This window comes from Protopterus annectens, chromosome 11.part0 (genome assembly GCF_019279795.1).
Source record: "Protopterus annectens isolate FY-2018-M chromosome 11.part0, PAN1.0, whole genome shotgun sequence".
NCBI classification, from domain to species: Eukaryota; Metazoa; Chordata; order Ceratodontiformes; family Protopteridae; genus Protopterus; species Protopterus annectens.
The window spans coordinates 727,332,584-727,353,952 of record NC_056745.1 but is presented as its reverse complement, the minus strand read 5'-3'; the positions used below and the strand labels follow the sequence as shown (position 1 = coordinate 727,353,952).

General features: G+C 39.2%; 1 protein-coding gene across 1 annotated transcript in view; it reads right to left on the bottom strand.

The window, feature by feature from the left end:
* LOC122814989 (potassium voltage-gated channel subfamily KQT member 1-like) overlaps positions 1–21,369 on the bottom strand; it is a 1,169,537-nt gene that overhangs the window by 112,547 nt on the left and 1,035,621 nt on the right. The window contains exon 7 of the mRNA XM_044087244.1: positions 14,293–14,388. Coding sequence (XP_043943179.1) covers positions 14,293–14,388 — 96 coding nt within the window. The remainder of the gene's footprint in view (positions 1–14,292; positions 14,389–21,369) is intronic.

Genomic DNA, 21,369 nt, shown 5'->3' with positions numbered 1-21,369 from the left:
CCAAGATGTGATGTATCTTTATATTGTATTTAGAACTCAACTATCTTCCTTTTTTTGCATTAACAATGTTCATATGTCTGTTATGTACCTGGAGCTTTTCTCCCCGGGCCTGCGCTGAAAATGGACATGTATCCAGTCGGACTCTCCCGGTTAACAAATGTAAAATAAATAAATAAATAAATAAATTTGATTTGAATTTATTCCCCAGTATATTCGCTATTAAACTTTGTTCAGTGAAAGTGGCACCATTTAGTTCCAGTTCAGCACAGTGTTGTCTGTTATTTTTGAGGTTTCAGACATAGCTGTAGAAGACTTTGTGGTTTTCTTTAGCCTGAGAAGCTATCTTGACCTCATAATTGGCCTTGCATTTATTTCGTCCTTTTAGTCTCCTGTTTAGTTTTATCAGTAAGCTCTTGTCATTATGACAGTTGCTCTTTCTAGCCTTTACCATAACTTTTTTCCTTTTGTTACACACCCTTTTAGGATTAGAACTCCACCAGTGTGGTTTGATTTTGGGGTTTGTTTTGTGCTTACTTCTAGAAGGTACAGCAGCCTCAATGCAGCCATTTACATGTTTGTACAGTGCTTCTATGAATAATTCTACATAGGCTGTTGTGAACTCTGGGTTGGGCAGGGCATTTAATTTTGACCAACTGTCACTTAATGGGATGTAGTTTGCTTTATAATAGTTTCCAAATGTAACATATTTTTCTGGGTTTTCTAAGCTGACTTTTATTTCAAATGAGAAAGCTTTGTGATTCGACCTCACCAGTGAGGACAGTGCAGCGCTCTCCCATATTGGTGAGAGCAAGGTCCGGTATGTTGATCAAGGGAATTTGCGTTAATAAAATGCAGGAAACTTTGTGCCTGCAAGTTGGTGGCAGTGAATGTTTCCCAGTCTATACAGGAGTGGTAAAAGTCTCTCATGAATAGAGTGTTTGGTTGACTGGAGAGTGCTTCCAGTTGGTCTAGATAAGAGATGTGGGATTCTTGAGACATAAATGGTGACCTAGAGCTTGCTAAGATATAGTAAGACACTATTTAAAGTGATCTGCACATGGATGAACTCCAAGATATCATTCTGTTTAACCAACCTTGAGGTACACTTGTTGCTAATGTAAATCAAGACACCTCCACCTTTAGTCTCTGTCTATGTGGCTGATGGTCTAAATATGTGGAAGGCATTGTGGCCTTGCACTGCTGGAGTGCTTTCTTAGGCTTTAAACCATGTCTTATTAATAGCACAAATGTCTATATTCTCCAGACTGAGGATAGTTTGTAGGATGTGGAGTTTCTTGTTAAGGCTCCTAACATTGAGATGTAACACCTTTAGGTTCCTTCAGGTTTTATTTGCTATGTCGGTAGGTTTATCAGTTTGGCATGGCCTAAAAAGGCTCTAAGGGGGTGGATAAAATTTTAGCCAAAATCCAGAAGCCCAGGGGTATAGGTGCAGGCTATCTTTGGCAAAGCAATGTGGTCTGTTGACCATGTCCTTCCAGCCTGACAGATATTGAGTTCCCCTGGAATGATGCCAAAAACTGCCAATTGTTAAAGTTAATCATGTTTGTTCATACTGTGGCATCATTCTTGATGAAGCTAGAATGCTGCTCAATACAAGGCACATACCAGTCTGTAACACATATTCAGAGAGGTCCACAATGTCACTCATCATATAATCCAGAGAGGCATGTCTCAGATCATTTATGCCCACATGGACTCTGGTAAAATGATAATGTTACCTGTGGTGCAATGACGTTAGTGCATGTGTAACTTGTCAGATCCTTGTCCAGTCTGTAAAGTGGGGCATCTGTGTGTCATACAATGGAGTCCCTTATGACAAGAGACCTCAGTAAATTGTTTCCTTGCCTTATGGGCTTTATTATTGTGGGTGCATTGAGTGAAGGCTTATGTGTGGTGTTTGGTGTTGCTTTTGTTGTATGCTTTAGAGATTGTTAAGGATAGGCATTATTGTTTGCAGGATTATGAGGTCTTTGAGGTTACCTCAGCATAAGATGGTCTATGTGTGTGGACACTATCTGTGATGGATGTAGAGAGTGTGTGCATGTGTGTGTGTGTGTGTGTGTGTGTGTGTGTGTGTGTGTGTGTGTGTGTGTGTGTGTGTGTGTGTGTGTGTGTGTGTTTCTGACAACCTTCTTTTATGCGATACTTTTGCCTCTTGTCTTGTTGTTGCTTGCAGCTCATTACTTAGTCTCCTTAATCGTGAAAATGATTATCGGTATGGTATTAAAGTAAAGCTAAATGAATATTGTCTTGGAAGATGACCTGATACAGCTCTTGATGGTCTAGATGTCCTTTTCTGGCTTCTCCTGAATGTTTTTTCTTGATAAGCATGGAAGTACTTTAGTTCTTCACTGAGCTTAATGTGAATTTGTTTTGGATGGTCTTTTATCAGTTCTGCAACTTCACACAGCTGTTATTCTGGCACTTCTCAGTCCAATGAAAAATAAAACTTGCTAGCAACATCATAATATACTGTTATTCTTCTCATCAAGTTAGTGTTAAGAGGCAAAGTGCTGACAAAGCAACATCTTCCCAGCCTAAGTCAAGCTAAAACACATTTGTCCATATGAAAACAGTCATTCTCTTAGCAACATATTTAAGACATGTATGCTACCATTTAAATTTGTTAATAATGGCAAATGTTATTAGTCAATATATTTTGTCAAGTTGGAGACAGCTGTAAGTTTAGCCCCAGTGCTGTCATAACATTGAAAGTGATTATACTTGGATTATATCTTGTTCGCTCTCAACAAAATTCACACAAGAAGAAAATGTCTCAGACTTCATGGAGCTATTGTCATATATATAACTGTGTTATAATAGATTGATGCAGGGAGGCAAAGTGTAATATTCACAGCTGTTACACTTAAGAGCAAAAGGTATGTGTACAGGCTGTTCATAAGTGCAGACAAGGAGTGATTCAGTGGCACAAGCTGCACCAAAGTGATATAGGTAAAAGATAATTGAGGAAGTGTTATGCTATTAAGGGAATCCTGAGAAGCAAGTGATAAATATGTGAAAAATCTGAGACTGTCTTATGTAAGTGAGTCTCTTCCCAACGTTTTTGATTTATAGTTGCTTTTTGACACATATCAGCACTGTATGCAGATGGGTTATAAAAAGCAAATCCATGCTTTTTCTATCCAGTTTGTAATCCATGAAGATGACTATTTCCCATTTTGAGTTGCTTGTTTTGGTCACATGAAACCCAATGTGCAAATGCCACTTGCAGACCTAGGAGATGAAGGTGTAGGCAAAAAGCATTTCATCTGAACTTTGCTGAACAGTGGTCACTGGGTAGATTTAGAGGTGCATTTGTATGCTGTACAAGCATGATTGGATGCAAGGCCTTCATATGACGGTGGATACTAAGGTATGTATTTGAGAGACAAAATGGGAACATGTTAGGTATACCATCACAAGCTTCTGCCCCAAGGATGCAACAGCAGTTCCTAAATATATATTCCTGGCATATGTGGATGAGCATTTTTATTTCACAGTTTCACTGCAGGATTGTGCCAGTAACATGCATACCTTCTACAGAATGGCATAATTTCCTAAGGTGCTTGGGGTGATGAACTGCATCCATGTTGCTATGAGAACCCCCCATCTAGACCAGTGGGAGGAGCAGTACCATTACAGGAAGGCCTGACAGTCTATTTTCCAGATAGACTATAACACATGGGATGAAGACTTCAAGCACCCATGATTCTCACATTTGGCACACAAGTTCACTATACTGCCTCTTCCTCATGGTCATTTAGTTGTAAGTCCAAACTATTCTAATACTGATGACCACAGTTAATTGTGTAATTTTATAATGGAATAGGTAGGATTAAGTAATCACCCTCTCCTTTGCCATGTATCCCCGCCCAGTTTTATTTTCCATGTGAAAGTCTACCCATTCAAATCTTGGTTAATGACACTAGTGCATAACCCACAGGGAGCCACTAAGAAGCACTTTAAAACTACTCTGTGCAAGACATTGATAGTCATTGTGAGTGTTTGGTCTGCTTAAAAGCCATTTCCATTGAGTTGGGGGATCCCTCAGTATGAGCTTATATAGTTCCGGGGGGGGGGGCTTGTCCTCCTCATGGAGGGGTGCAAGGGAGCAAAACAATTCCCTACTGTGTTTTGTGTCTATTATTTTTTTTTTTGTTATTTTGGATTGTTGGCTTTGTGGAAATCGACAATTCATAGTAGAACCTCTGAATTTTTATACTGCTGATTGTGTACATATGCAACTAGCTGTTTCAAGCAGCCATACCTGTCATCAATTCTATATCATATACAAGGAACTGTCTTTGCAGTAAAGATATTTATCTAGAGATTATACAAAAATCACTTGTGGCTGTCAAGTACAAACAGGCATTTCCTTCTAAGTGGTTAGTACACTGATATAAATAGCTCTGTAAAATAAAGATTAACAATACACTAAATCAGAATGGAGATTTAAACAATCCTGGATACCTTTAGGTAAGCTGTACAAAACAGATCATGTCAGATGGTCATCAGTACAATATTTATTCATATCTAGTGTTAATAGTCAAGAGAGAAAAAGTATGAAATAAATTTACTTTAATTAAATACCTCTATTTCCTCTCTTGTTTCTCTAATAATGTAGTATAATATTACTTTTTTGGGAACTTAGTCAAGGGTCTTCTTAATACTACTTCCTTTATTGCAAAGCTTAATTAGGGTATTGCTAGACTGCTTTAAAATGTCCAGTTTTACTTTATTTATTTATTTATTTATTTACATTTATTGACCGGGAGTGTCCGACTGGACGTAGGTCCATTTTCAGCAGAGGCCCGGGGAGAAAAGCTCCACAGTTAAAATAAACAGACAGTAGTTACATTGGATTACAATTAACAATTTAACATAACAATTACTTACAACATGTTTACAGATGAAGAACATAGTACATCAGTGGACAACTAGAATCTTTATCTGTGAAGTACATAACAGACATTAACAAATGTTACAATAAGAAGTTCTTGCTGTATAATAAGTACTAGGCTTATGAGCATCTGAGCTTGCTATAATCAAGGTAGTTAGTGGAGTGGAAAGAAAGGTAGTGGTTGGATGCAGTGGGTGATATTAGAGTGGGAGTTGCAAGGGCATAGCCAACATGTTTTTAGGTGCACTTTTAGTAACGTTTTGAAGTGGGTGCATGATGGTACGGTGGTAATTGTGGGTGGAAGGGAGTTCCATAATTTGGCTATGGTGCAAGAGAATAGTGCTTCACCAGCAGAGTTATTAGCTTTAGTGATCTGCAAGTGATTTTTGTTGCTGGATCTTAGTGGTCTGGTGGTGCGATAGGGTTGGAGTAGATTCTGGAGGGATGGGACATTTAGTGGATGGTTTACTAGTTTGTGGGCGAGTGAGAGTTGATACCACTGAAGGAGGTGAGGGAGTTCAAGCCAGCCCAGTTCAGCAAGTGAGAGACAGTGGTGACTACGGTAGGATGCCCCTGTGGCGAATTTGGCGATTTTGTTGTAGCAGGTCTCTAGCTTGTTTAGATTGCATTGCCTTAGGTTGGTATATATTGGACAGGCATAAAGTAGGATGGAGATAAGGTGGGAATTTGCTGTTGAAATCTTTGCTGCTTTGGTGAGAAGTTGGTTATTTCTGTATAACGTTCCTAGTTTTTTGTGGACTTTTTTTATGGTCATGGATATCTGAATGTCAAATTTTAGTGTATTGTCTATTTCCACTCCTAGCAATTTGGTGTGTTCAGTTGGGTATATAGTGGTGTTGTCTTTTGCTGTGATGTTAAAGTGAGAGTTGTTTTGAGTATGTTTGGTGGGTTGGAAGATGAGTAGTTTAGTTTTGTTTGGGTTGAGTATTAACTGGGCATCGGATAACCAAGTTTCAACAAAGGAAAAGGCTTCCTGTGTGACTTTTTGCAGTTTGGGTAGGGGCTGGGCTGAGCAGATGATGGTTGAATCATCTGCGTATTGTATGAGTGTTCCATGTTTGGTGGCAGAGGCTAGATTATTGGTGTAAACAGTGAGGAGTAGGGGTCCAAGGATGGATCCTTGGGGAACCCCTATGAAGACAGGTAGTTGGGGAGATATGTCATTCTGCCATACAACGGATTGTTGGTGGTCAGACAGGTGACTCTAAAACCAGTTGGTGACTGATTGAGAGAAGGATAGGTTATTGAGGACAGAGATAAGTTGTTTGTGTGGGACCATGTCGAATGCTTTAGATAGGTTTAGGAAAGTAGCAGAGGAGAGATAACCATTGTTTTTATGCTGAAGGATAGTGTTAGTAAAGGAGAGTAAGGCAGTGATGGTGCTATGGTTTGGTCAGAAACCATGCTGAGTACTGGAAAGGAGGTTGTTAGTAAGGAGGTAGACTGAGACCTGAGAGTGTATGCATCTCTCTAGTATTTTGGAGAGTGGAGAGAGAAAAGCTATGGGGCGGTAATTGGTTAGTTCTGTGGAAGGTCTGCCTTTGTGGACGGGAATTATATGTGATACTTTCAACAGTGTGGGAATGTAACTTTCTGACAGAGATCGGTTAATCAAGATGGATACTGGATAGGCCAGAGCATTAGCTGCGATTTGTAGGTATTCACTTGGGAGGTTGTCTGCTGCTAATTTGGTGGGTTTAAGTTTAGTTAAGAGCTTTTTATGTTGGAAGTAGGTACAGGAGAAAAAGAGAAGGCAGTGGGGAGATTACTAGTTGAAGGTGTGGGTTGGAGGGGAGGGTGTTGTGTTGTTTAGCTAGTGATAGTATGGTTTGGGTGAAGTGTGTGTTGAATGAGGTAGCAATATTTTCTGAGGAGTGAGAGATGTTAGGAGGAGGGGTACTGACTTTACCTGGGTGGAGGATGGAGTTTATGGAGGACCAGAATTGTTTGGGGCTGTGTTGTGAGGAGTCTAGGGCAGACTGGTAGTATTGGAATCTGTACTGTTTTATTAGCTTTTTGACTCTATTGTGAAGTTCTAGGAATTTCTGTCTAGTTGAGGGGGTTTTGGTTTTACTCCATTGCTCCCAGGCTTTATCCCTGTTTTTCATTTCTGACTTAGTGGTTTTCTGTAGCCATGGGAAAGGTTGTACTTTGGTTCTGAAAAGTCTTAAGGGGGCATGGTAATTAAGGATGCTCAGGAAGGTAGTATTAAAAAATTCAACTGCGTCATCAAGACTGAGGTACTTTAGAGAATGCCAGTTACATTATTTGAGGGATGAGATGAATGTGAGTGGGTTAAAGTTTAGTTTTTTACGTATTAGACAGCAGATGACAGGTTTAGCTTGGTATAGGTATTTTTTGAGTAGGAATGTTGGGGAGTGATCACTGAGGCTATCTGGTAAGCAGTCTGTTATATATGACTGAGGGCTCTTACTGACTAGTATTCAATCCAGGGTAGTGTGCTTGCTGGATTTTTTATTTATCCTGGTTGGCGACTGGACTAGTTGGGTGAAGCCATGAAAGTTTACATGATGGGTTGGATGGTAGGCAGAACAGGATTTCCAGTCAATATTGAAATCACCTAAAATGATAGTTTCTTGGGGGAGATGGTGGGTAGACCAGCTGAGGAGGTTTTCTAGTGGAGGGATGTTTTGACCAGGTGGGAAGTAGCATCCAATTAAGTTGATTGTTTTGTTTTGGTTTATTTTGAGGTTGGTATATATTATTTCTTCATTGCCTATTTGTGGAGCTGATGATTTTAAGATCTGGATGTTTAGATGCTGTTTAAATATTATAGCTACACCGCCTCCTTTCTTGTTTAGCTGGTCTACTCTTAGTATGCCGTAACCTGTAGGGAGTATTTGCTCACTGGTAATGTGAGGTTTTAGCCAGGTTTCTGTCAGGATGACTATATCTGGGGAGTATAAGTCTATGGTGGCATGGAGTTCATGGACTTTGTTGGATATACTTCTAATATTTAGGCTTAGTAGAAGGAAGTCACTTGGCTTTCTATCGGCTGTAATATGGGAGAAGTTGTGGTTTCTAGTCTGATTATGAGGATTGGGGTTAGAGATGGTAGGGCCAGGGTTGGGGTGGATGTCTCCACTTAGGGCTAGTTTTGATATGCATAAGTTTATTAGTTTTCTCAGTTTCTGAATGTGTTTGTTTATAAGGGAAACTTTATGATTGTGCTCTGTGGGTAATAGGTATGGTGGGAGGGTTACTATGTTAAGTTGTAGGGATGCTTTATGTTTGAGTAATATAGTTGGTAGAATATGTGGGGGGTGCATAGGGATGGTTCTTGAGTTGGTGGGAGGGGAGCTGAGTGAGGGTAAGACCTGAGTGGTGGTGTGAGTAGTAGTACAGTGGAAATGGTTGAGTGGGGGAATAATGGAGCTTTGGTAGGATGTAAGATATGCAAGGAGAGTGCATGCAGTGAGCATAGGTAAAGTATGCTTGTACATGTTAGTTGAGGAGGTGTGATAGTAGTGGGAAGATGGAGGAGGTAGTGTTGGGTTAGGGCTGTGGTTGGCTATTGGAAAGATGGGAGGGGTTTGTGAGTGTAATAAAGATGGTACCACTGGGGGCAGGAGGGAATAAGGGACAGGGTGGGGAGTGAAGCGGGTAGAGACCCTGTTAGTTGCTCTTATGAGGTGGCTGGAAACAATCAGTTAACAGAGTTAACTGATAAATGAATATATGATAGTGACAAGGGTGGTTGTAGTTTTAAAAATGGTGCCTGTCACAGGTAATATTTATTAACTTTAGGATTGTCTTAAGGTAATAAACAGGGAAGGGGGAGGGGAGAACAAGGGTGTGAGCAGGCAGTTCTTTGTACTGCTGCTAATGAGCCAAAGCAAAGACAAGTTTGTGTTTAAGAAACAATCACAATTGACCAAGGACTGCTCTGAAACTGTAAGTCATTTCTTAACCATTTCTCAGGTGGAAAAACCTACTTACACAATAATTATTTCTATTCCTTCATTACTTCTCTGATTCCTCACTTTAACCCCTTCTGTTTTTCTTGGAAACAGCACACAAAATTCTTATTTGTATACTTGTTGAGCACTTGAATTTTGTGGTGGGTCATCTTAGTGTCTGCATCAGTTACAAGTCCTTGCATAAAATACAAACTGCTCCGTAGATAAAACAGCTCTAAAATGTTGATAGAAATATTGCAGGAAATGTTACTATCAAAACTAAAATTGTCATTACATATGGTGCCAGTTAATTATTACTGAAACTGTGTTTGCATTATGAATGCTGCCATTGTTTACCATTTTTTCTTGTTTCTGAGTTCTTCTCTGAATATGGATGTTTATGTTAACATCTTTCTATTCACTGTTTTTTGTAAAATGCTGGTTCTTCCACATTGATTGCCTGTAACATCTATGCTTTTGAAACTTCATCTTAATAAAAAAATTTTTTTTTTTAATAATTTGAGTGGCCTTCATTACACAATTGTGTCCTAAACTTCACAAGGAATACCTATAGCTAACAATCTCAATATCCAAGCTGTTGCTGGACTTCTTGTACAAGAAGATTTTTCATGTATTAGACTATGACACCCTTTCACCCTTAATTTTTATTCCATCTACAGACCTATTATTCAACATGGACACTAACATGCTTGCTCATCAATCATTCTTTTGCCTTTTCATAAATGTCTTTTATAGGAAGAATATTAAATGCATGAATGGGTGTGGCTTCTTTGAAGGTTGGGCATCAGGCTGGCAACTAGGCACCGTAAAAATCCACTGCCAATCATCAGAGGACCGGAGCTCCGCTGTGGTGACCTCTAACCGGGAAAAGCTGAAAGACAGTATTAAATGCATTAATGATTGGTGATGTAATTTATCAATCAAAAGCAGTATAAAAAGAGGTTTGTTTATATACGATGCTCATTTTTGTTGTAGCTGTTGCATTTCTGAAAATACAAATGTCACAAGTTGTTTTATAAATCCCTTAACTTGGATAATTGCAATTTTAACATCATTTTAATTTTGTAGTTCTTGATATAGTGAGTATTTAGCAACTTGTTCAGATGTTTCATATAGAAAACTAATAAAAAATCAACATATTGTATTACATATAAAAATATGTAGCACAAACCAACTACAGAGCTACCATGTAGCAGGTAAAGCAGCCAAACGAAGGATACTTCCAAATAACAATCAGGCAGAATGGTACTCAGCTTCAATCCATCTTAGACAGATTTTAAAGATCCACACAGGAGCACAAAGACCAGAATAAAACTCAGGTTTATTAAAACAAGAGGTGAGCGCTTTCGCTATGAGCTTCTTCAGACCTAATAACATCTACATTCAAAATAACCAAGGTATATATAGTTTCCTTTGAGTCAATTAAAAAATCAATTAAGACATCAATTAGCTACTAAAACATCTTAAAGGTAGATATACACTATATTTAATTACTACAAGAATATATAAAAAACCTTTTTCATATACTGCATCCACACATAAAAATATGCATATAAAACCATATACGTATGCTACTATGATAAATTTACAAAAATAATAAAATATCGCATATATATATATATATATATATATATATATATATAAATACAGAAGTATATATAGGGAATATATGTATAAAAAGCAACACTAATAGATGGATCATTTATGTAGCCTTCTTCTTTTCAAGGCAGGTTTAATGGATGCACTTTCATTCAAACCTTTACACCTATCACCCCTCAAAACGATGATCCAACATGTTTCCCTGTACTCTGTGTATGTCCTAATATCCCCTTGTCTAAGACTGAACGTGCATCCATATTTTATTATTTTTTAATAATGTAATAATGTAATAATGTAATGTAGTAATAATATATATACACACACACACACACACACACATATATATATATATATATATATATATATATATATATATATATATATATGGATCTAGGATATTTCACCGAATGCACATTTCACCGAAAGTTAAATTACTGTGCATTTTCACCGAAAGCACAATTCACCAAAAACACAATTCACCGAAACACATTTCACTGAAGATGGTATATGGCCTTGTCCCCACTGTATTGTGACCCTGGAGTTAGTATATATAGTAGGGGGGTGTGGGGGGCTATATTTTAAATGTGTTACACTATATCCATGCATACTTGAAATTGCAATCTATTACTCTTATCTAAACATGATATATATTTGAAATATGTGGGGGGCACCCCCTACTATATATACCAACTCCAGGGTCGCAATACAGTGGGAACAAGGCCATATACCATTTTTGGTGAAATGTGTTTCGGTGAATTGTGTTTTTGGTGAATTGTGCTTTCGGTGATTTGTGTTCAGTGATATGAGTTTCGGTGAAATGTGCATTTGGTGAAATGTCCTAGATCCATACATATATATATATATATATATATATATATATATATATATATATATATCACTGAACCCACAGACATTGTCAACATACTGGCAGACAGGTTCAGTACAAACTTCACCCCCCTCTCCCCCCCAAAAGGAGAGATAACTATCCCAGCGGAGTGCAGCCTCCCAGACATCTCCAATGCGCAGGTGAAAGCTGCTCTCTCTAAAGCTAAAAACACAGCATCAATGGGACCGGATGGTGTCCCCGGCTGTGTGCTACACGAACTCAATGAGGAACTAAACCCGCACATAAGGCAGCTGTTTAATCTTAGCCTTACCACAGGATACGTGCCCAAGGAGTGGTGTACGGCAACTGTGGTCCCACTCCACAAAGGCGGTGCCTCTACGGACCCTGGTAATTACCGCCCCATAAGCTTAACAAGCCTGGTCTGCAAAGCTATGGAGAGGATCATAATGGAACTCATAAACAAAGACATAGGGGACTTGCAGACATTGGACCCGACCCAGTTTGGCTTTGTCAAGGGCAGATCATGCCTTTTGAACTTGGTTGACTTCTTCGAAACAGTCACCAAGGCCATTGATGAGGGAAAGGCAGTCCATACAGCCTACCTTGACCTTGCAAAAGCTTTCAACACAATACTCCACTCGGGTATTATAGAGAAACTTACCAGCTTAAATGTAAACCCATATGTCACAAGATGGGTTGCAAACTGGCTAAAGGACAGAACCCACAGGGTTAGAGTAGCTGGCGCCATGTCAGACTCCAAGCCAGTCACAAGTGATGTCCCACAGGGCTCAGTCCTTGGCCCCCTGTTGTTCGGCATCTACTTCTCAGAAGTACAGGCTAACATAGGAGGACTATGGCTGACAAAGTTTGCAGATGACTGCAAACTGGGAGCCATAGTGGAAAGTACATCGGACACAGATATCCTTCAGAGGGGTCTCACGGAAACTGATAGCTGGTGCCAGAGCCATGGCCTGAAGTTAAATGCCAAAAAATGTAAAGTCATACCCTTCGAGAAAAACAAGGTAACCCCAAGCTACCATATAGGTGGCAATCCACTAAGCACAGAAGAGGTTATCATTGGCCTTTCTTTTGACACTCACATTGCTAAAGTGGTTAGAAAAACCTTCTACATTGCCCACCTGATCATGAAGGGATTCACATTCAGATCAACTGAGGTCATTGTTTCCCTGTACTCTTCACTTATCAGACCAATGATCGAGTACAATGCCCCATTTGGGATGTATCTCACCCGACACCTGCAGCAATTGGAGATACCCCAAAAGTTCCTCACCAAAAGGATAAAGGGACTCCAAAATCTGTCATATGCTGCCAGACTGAAGAAACTCCAGCTCTATTCAGTCGCATACCGTCTGCTCAGAGGTGACCTGTGCCTGACATACAAGGCCATGTCCAACCCGGAATTAATGGACATGCTCCACCTCAAAAAATCCAAATCTACCAGATCCACTAGAGCAAGCGACTTAAACCTTAGCACGGATATAAATAGGACATGCTGGAGGGATAGATTTGTCACCCAGAGACTCCCTATGTTGTGGAATAAAATCCCGGTCCATGTGAGGCAGAGCACCTCGCTGGCTCTGTTCAAGAGAAATCTTGACCGGTGGATGGGAGATCGTAGGTTTACCCCGGGAATCATCTCTGTGTCACTGCTGGACAGAGGCACAGCAAACTAATGGGCACAGTATTTTTTAACATAAGGGGTGGCGTAAGCCACAAAACTCTGGGCTAGGCTTATAAATGCCTTAGGGCAGATAGCCTAGTATAAACCTATGAACCTATGAACCTATATATATATATATATATATATATATATATATATATATATATATATATATATATACACATGGGAGCGCTACAGAATCCTGAAAGCCCAAAATCCTGAAGACCAAAATCCTGAGACCAAAATCCTGAAAGTTCAAAATCCTGAAAACTCAAAATACTGAAAACTCAAAATACTGAAAACACACAGGATACTTATTCCAGCACAAGAACATACAGAAAGAAATCAAACACAAACTATATTACTGTTCTACAAGGATAAGCAGGGGGGCAAGCCACCCTGCACCCCCAGCTACTTAAATATATCAACTCCAAGATTGCACTTAGTGTAGTGAAGTGCAATATCGGATTTGATATATTTAAGTAGCAAGGGGTCTGGGGGTGCAGGGGGGCTTGTCCCCTCCATATAGTTGAAGGATAATATGTTTCTGTATGTACTTGTAGTAGAATATAGTAAGTGTTGGCATCCTGTGTGTTTTCAGGATTTTGAGTTTTCATTATTTTGAGTTTTTAGGATTTTAGTCTCAGGATTTTGGGCTTTCAGGATTCTGTAGCGCTTATATATATATATATATATATATATATATATATATATATATATATATATATATATATATTCATTTTATTTACTTCCAGTAAAGCGACAAATCTTTTCCATTTTTTTTCAGAAAATGATGTATGAGTAAGTTTGAAAAAAGGAGACTTGCAAACTGGATAAAATGTATCTTTCAGCACTAAATGATAAAAAAACATGTTGAGATGTCATCCATGATATATACTTATAATTGTAAAAAAAAATATAACATAGATAAGCATCACCGTATAAATATATTTGGATAACTCCTAAAATATGCAAAACTGACGGAAACTGATCAAGTTCTAAATTTATGCACAAATATTATTTGTTACATGTCTTTATGAATTAATGTATATTTTAAAAAAGCCAAGGCTAAAGCCATTACAAGGGTATTTGTGGAAGCTACACTTTTCAAATTAAAAATGCCTTTAACAAAGACCAGTATTGTAATTATATATGTTTATCCACTCTTAGTTTATAGGAAATATTGATGAACATCAGAAATGATTCTGTACAACCTTTGCATCATGTTAAAGTTGCCTACTACAATTTGTTTTACTTTTTCAAGTACTGTTAAATCACATACCTGAATAAGAGAGGCAGCAGCTGGTATTTGTCTATTGAAATGTTTTTGACGTTGTTTCTGCTGAACCTTTAAGGCAAATCCAGACCCCAAGATACCCTAAAATAAATAAAATATTCAAAACCTTAGAAACATTTATGTGATTTTCCCCCTCTACAATATGTGATATCTAAAAATCAAATTTTGAACATTGGATATAAGCAGAATAAAAGTTGAGATAAAGAGTGTAAAGAAAATATGTATCTGATGCACAGCAAATACTGTATTTTTTTTTTTGCACTGTTGGAACATCTTCAATCGCTTACCTACATCCTTGGTACATCAACAGGCTTACTAATATTTACCTAAACCCACCGTATTGATGCTACTTTTCAAAAACTATCATAAAGTTTTATATACTATGCACGCAAAATCAAACATATCCACACATCCCCCCAAAGCATCCTAACCCATGTACAGTAGCATCTAAACCCAAATCTGCAAGTCCATTTTAAAGAGAAAAGTAAAGTATAAAATCAGCTAAAGCACTTACCACATCTCTTTTTCAGTTCCATATAAAGAAAAAAGCAACCTTGCATACTACAAACAAACAAACACAAAGCACAATTAACCCCCCCCCCCCGAATAACAAAAAGCACCTAAATTAACCTCTTAGGAATGAAATGTATTCATATAATAAACAAAAATGTATAGAAAAAAACTAAAAAAGAAAACAAACACTAACTATAACCGCAGTGGATTAGAAAACTGCATCACTGTAACAACACAAAAAAGAAAAGAAGGCATTCAAATACAATGGCTCCAACTTCAGCAGTTATATTTTACAAAAGGACAGCTTTAAATTATGATGAATTAAAGTTAAACTTATTAGATATAGCACTTGTAGGCCAAAGGGAGTGACATATGTAGCTTTATGCCACTCTTGGTTGGCCTATTATATAGGAAAATAACATTATGGGAACACGTACCTGAATGCATATATGACATTAAAAGAAAATACATTAAGAATGACTTGCATATACATTCTATTCACAGCACAGGTTTCAAAAAGATTAATTTTATTAATTTGGAAAGAATAATTCCAAATCCAAGAGGGGATCTCTGGAAGGAGATAATAGAAGCTAAATTACTCTTATGGCAGCTGAAACTACAACGCCTGTTACCCTGCAGGTATCAATGAGAATGTGTCCCTTCTGTATTATTTGAAAATGAATGAAGCCAGATTGTGATTTTTGAACACAGTTTGAAATATACATTTTTTTTCATATTTTTATCCTAATTTATCAATTTAATGATTTTATACACAAATATATATTATTGTTATCTAATGTATTTCTACTCGTATTTTTCTTATCCATGTACTTTTAAATATTACGTGTGGTTTGCTCAGTTTTCACATGATCAAGCATTATTCAAGCTAACATTCGGTTCTGAAAATGTTTGTACTTTTTGTGAAAGATGAAAGCGTTTAACCATTAAAAAACCTTTCATTGCTACTGCTGTGGTTGCTTTTTCAAGGGTGTACTGATTACTGTTTCTGATTTGTGTAACACTGCATGGTTTTCAACACCCCTTGAATGCTTTTTTTTTTTTTTTTTTTTTTTATGGATGATTGATATAATGTTAACCATTGTGTGTTCCTGGTATGGTTAGGGGATGCAGGTAGTCCATGTTCCCTATTATCTTACTGTTGCTGCTGCTGCTGAGATGGTCACCTGCAGGGTTAGGCTGAAATAAAGAAGGCATATAATGGCACATCATGACCGTCCTGCTATCATCCTGTATGTTGTGATTAGTCAGGTTCATAGGAGGTTACTAGGCTAATGGCCCTAGGGCCTTTACAAGCCTAGTTGTGTAAAAACCCATTCACCCTAATTGACTATAGTTAGGTGGTTATTGTTAGAGCAATTCTATGATCAGCACTGACTACCCCTGTTCATGAGGGACATAGGTGCCACCCCCAGGGTGAATTTATGGTCACCCATCCAATTGTCAAGGTTGTGTTTAAATAGGGTCATTGAGGAGCTCTGCTTCACATGAAGTGGGAGCATATGCCAGAGGAGTGGAAATCTCTGGGAGATATATCAGTCTCTCCAACATGTTCTATTAATGTCACAGGCTTGGTTAAGAGCCCTGTGTGTCTCCTGCTGCAGAGGTTTGGTGGAATGTTTGTTTTATTAGTCTATTTTCAGGCCCGGTTTTCTTTTGTGATTCTATTTGTCCATGTTATGGGTTTCAGAGAGTGCTTAGGTTTTAGTGTGCTCTGAAACAGATCACATGTTAGGTAACTTTCTCTGGTTAGCCATGATTGGTTTGTATTGCTGAATGGACCAGATCTAGCTTTCCTATCAACTTCTTGGACTGACACTTGGGTTGCACACATTTTAATGGCAGTGGACATGTTGAGATTGTGTAAAGTGACTTGGAACTAATATATCTGTGGACTTGACTGGTGGCATGCTTTTCAACTATTTGTGGTAAGTAGCAACACTTTTGACTTTTTTATATTTTGTCAGTCTTGCATAAGAACTGATTACTGGTGAGCCACAGAAAATATCATCAGTCAGTAATACCAGTCATGAAAGTTTCATTCTGATATCTTTCTGTGTGTGTGCAGGTCAAGCCAAGAAGTGCAGTTTCAGTATGTAGCAAGCCAGCCCCAGTGGTCAGCCTCTTCTGTATCCCAGCCCATCACCACACAGAGATAATTTCTCCTGAGCCTTAACTTCTACCAGGACACAAAGGGAAATCCACCTCCACCCAGATTAGGCCTGCTTATCCTTACTGCCAGCAGCACCACCAGAAATCCAAGCACTAATCAGACTCAGTTACCTTAGTCATAGTCAGGATTTTATCCCTCTATCAGCTAAGCTGTCTCATCATTTAGCACTGGGTGGAGGTGGATTTCCCTTTCTGGTTAGAAAGACCTTCTACATTGCCCACCTGATCATGAAGGGATTCACATCCAGATCAAGTGAGGTCATTGTTCCCCTGTACTCTTCACTTATCAGACCAATGATCGAGTACAATGCCCCATTCTGGATGTATCTCACCCGACACCTGCAGCAATTGGAGAGACCCCAAAAGTTCCTCAGCAAAAGGATAAAGGGATTCCAAAATCTGTCATATGCTGCCAGACTGAAGAAACTCCAGCTCAATTCAGTCGCATACCGTCTGCTCAGAGGTGACCTGTGCCTGACATACAAGGCCATGTCCAACCCGGAATTAATGGACATGCTCCACCACAAAAAATCCAAATCTACCAGATCCACTAGAGCAAGCGACTTAAACCTTAGCAGGGATATAAATAAGACATGCTGGAGGGATAGATTAGTCACTCAGAGACTCCCTATGCTGTGGAATAAAATCCCGGTCCATGTGAGGCAGAGCACCTCGCTGGCTCTGTTCAAGAGAAATCTTGACCGGTGGATGGGAGATCGTAGGTTTACCCCGGGAATCATCTCTGTGTCACTGCTGGACAGAGGCACAACAAACTAATGGGCAAAATATTTTTTAACATAAGGGGTGGCGTAAGCCACAAAACTTTGGGCTAGGCTTATAAATGCCTTAGGGCAGATAGCCTAGTATAAACCTATGAACCTATGAACCTATGAACCTATAATGCAACATGTTAACATCTTGATACTGAATCAACACAAAGGATCATAGGAAATTACTAGGCTAATGACCCTAGGGACCTTATAAGCCTAATCAAGTTTTACCCTTATTTCCATGATCAGTACCTACTGCCCTTGTCCAAGAGAGACACAGGTGGAACCCCCAGGGTGAATTTACAGTTACCCATCCAATCATCCAGGTTGTGTTTGAAGAGGGCCAATGAAGTTCTCTGCTTGACAAGAAGTGGGAGTCTGTTGCAGAGGTGAGATAACCTCTGGGAGACAAATCTGTCCCTCGAACAGGTTTTATTAATGTCACATACCAGGTTATGGTCTTTAGAGTGAGTAACCCGTGTACCATTTGACTTACAGATATGCAGTATTTTCAATAATGCAGGGTCAAAGATAGTCTTACATGTAAGGCAGAGATCACCACTGAGTTGTCTGTATGAAACAGAATAAAGTGACACTGATTTCAGATGATCCACATAGGACAGATGCTGAAGACCTTGAATTTTTCTTGTGAGGAACCTTTGCGGTCTCTCCAATTGCTGCAGGTGCTTGGAAAGGTACGGGTCTACGTGATAACACCGAAACGCCAAAACACCGACAACGAAATAACCAACATGACAAAACCGAAAGTTAAAAAACACGAAACTTCACATGCCTGACAAACCACAATCCTGACAACCAACAAAACAAATACCTTTCCCGAAAAACGCGCACACAACACAAGCACACCAAAAACCTTACAAACCTACACTAAACCTTACCTACATAACTATCTATGCACTAACCTTAACCCAAACCCTAAGGTACATCACTATCACACACTTACCTTACCCGCACCCTAACCCTAACTCTCTTAATCTGCCCCTAACCCTTAAGTCTGTCACTATCGCACACTTACCTTACCCACACCCTAACTCACTTAATCCACCCCTAACCCTCAAGTCCGTCACTATCGCACACTTACCTTACCCGCACCCTAACTCACTTAACCCACCCCTAAACCTAAAGTCCGTCACTATCGCAAACTTACCTGACCCGCACCCTACCCTAACGTCCGCCACTATCACAGACTTACCTTACCCACGCCCTGACCCTAATGTCCGTCCCTATCTCATACTTACCTTAACATGTCGGTGTTCTCAGCATCAGGATTCTCAACTTTCGGTCTTCTCTGTTGTCGATCTTCCGGTGTCAGTGTTTGCGTTGTGGACTTTCAGCGTTTTCAGGTAGACCCAAAGGTACATACCAAAAGGGCCATTGTACTCAATTATTGGCCTGATGATGGAAGAGTACAGGGAGGTTATAACTTTTTTTTCTGAAGGCAATGCCCTTACTTATGAGATGAGCAATATAAAATGCCCTTCTTACCACTGTGGAGACATGGTAATCAAAGGTAATTTTGCTGTCAACCTGTGTGCCCAGATCTTTCACCACTGAGTGTGTACTTAGGGTGTTGTTATTGATGTAGTAGTTACCAGGACCATTGCTCTTGCTGAAAGGGATGACAATACATTTTTTTGCATTGAGTTTAAGGCCATGACATTGGCACCAATCATTTATTTTTGTAAGACCCTCTTGTAGGATGTTGACATCATTTGGAGATTCTATGACCACTCCCAGTTTGCAGTCATCAGCAAACTTTGTCAGCCACAGACATTTAGCTTTAGCTTGCACTTCAAAGAAATAGATTCCAAACAGTAGAGGTCCCAGGACTGATCCCTGTGTAACACCATTGGTTACAGGTCTGCTGTTGGAGGTGGATTCCCCTAGTTTGACTATATGGGTTTTATCAGTGAGCCAGTTAGCGACCCATCTAATGATATATAGGTGAGTTTGCCAATGATGCCTGAGTGGGGGATAGTGTCAAAAGCCTGTGCTAAGTCTAGGCAGGCTGTAAGCACATATTTCCCCTCATCCAGGGCCTTGGTGACTGTCTTGAAGAAGTCCACCAGGTTTAACAGGCATGATCCCCTTTTGAAAAATCCAGACTGAGTAGGGTCAAGTGTTTGGAGATTACCTATATCTTTGTTGATAATGTTCATGCTGAGTCACTCCATGGCCTTCAAATAAGGCTATTCAGGCTAATAGGTCTATAGTTCCTGGAGTCAGTGGAAGCACCAGCTTTGGTCAAGGGGATAACGGTGGCCTTTTTCCATTCAGCTGGAACTAAGCCAGTGCTTAGGCTGTAATTGAAAAGCGTACCCAATGGTGTTGCTGATTCTGGTTTGAGCCCATGTAGGAGGTAGACTGGGATGTTATCAGGTCCACAGATGCTGTGTTTTTGACCTTAGAGAGAGCATTTATGACCTGCTCTTTAGAGATACAAGGTAAATGATAGGTGGTAGGTATGTCATGGGGTATGTGTGGCAGGGACAGGGAAGTGAAGTTTTCACAGTACCTGTCTGCTAACAGGTTAGCTATGCCCACAGGCTCAGCATATGTGGTATCATTAACTACCAGTTCAGCGCAAATCTGGGCCTTTCCTTTTAGGTTACAGACGTAACTAAAGAACACCTTATGGCTGTCCTTAGTACAGGAAGCTAATTTGGATTCAGAGTTTGCTTTAGAGGACTTCACAAGAAGTCTTATTTCCTTGTTTAAGCTGAAGGGGACTGTTAACAGTTTAGGGCTTGCTCCCTCTTACTCTTAGACAGCAATTTCTTCTACATATTGTAAAGCCTGTTAATGGCAGTTGTTCACCAAACAGGTTTGCTTTTCCTTGAGGAGCTTGTTTTGGTCCTATCAGCAGAGCATACAGCTTCTAGGAGGGACATGGAAGATGAAGGGAAAAAAGGAACATATTTAGACCCCTCTACAAGGGAATGTATTTTATTTATTTATTTATTTACACATTTACACTTTGTTGACCTGGTTAATCACGTTTTTTAAAGACGTTATATGAGGTTGCCTTCATACTGACTATGAAATATTTGGCTAGGGAACCATGGAAATTCACCTACTTTTTTCTTCTAGGAGGCACCGTGGGCTGTAGTCAGCAGAAAGCTGGAGAAGTACAAAACAGAATATTGCTAGAGAAATGGCACATCTCCAGTGAACCCATGTAAAATTGAAGTAAAGAGGGAAGGAAGTTCGTAAAACAAAACATTGTTGTAGATGTTTGAGGCAGACAAACCAGATGATGAATTTGTAGTTTTGAGGGATATCATGGATTAATGTGTGCAGAATCTGCTGATACTAAATCTGAGACTGCTTTCTTTCTTGATAATGGCAGTCAGAAATGGAAAAAACTGATGAAGTGACTGTCTAGCAAAATGTTGTGAATTATAATTTAAAAAAAACAATAAATGAAGAGTACTTAGAAGAGAAATTCATAAGCTCTGGCTGTAAACTCTGGGTAGCCATCTAGTTCTAATTGTTTAACAATATGAATTACAAGAGAAAGGAGACCAGTTGTGAGAATACTGAAAAGAAATAGAAATACAATATACTA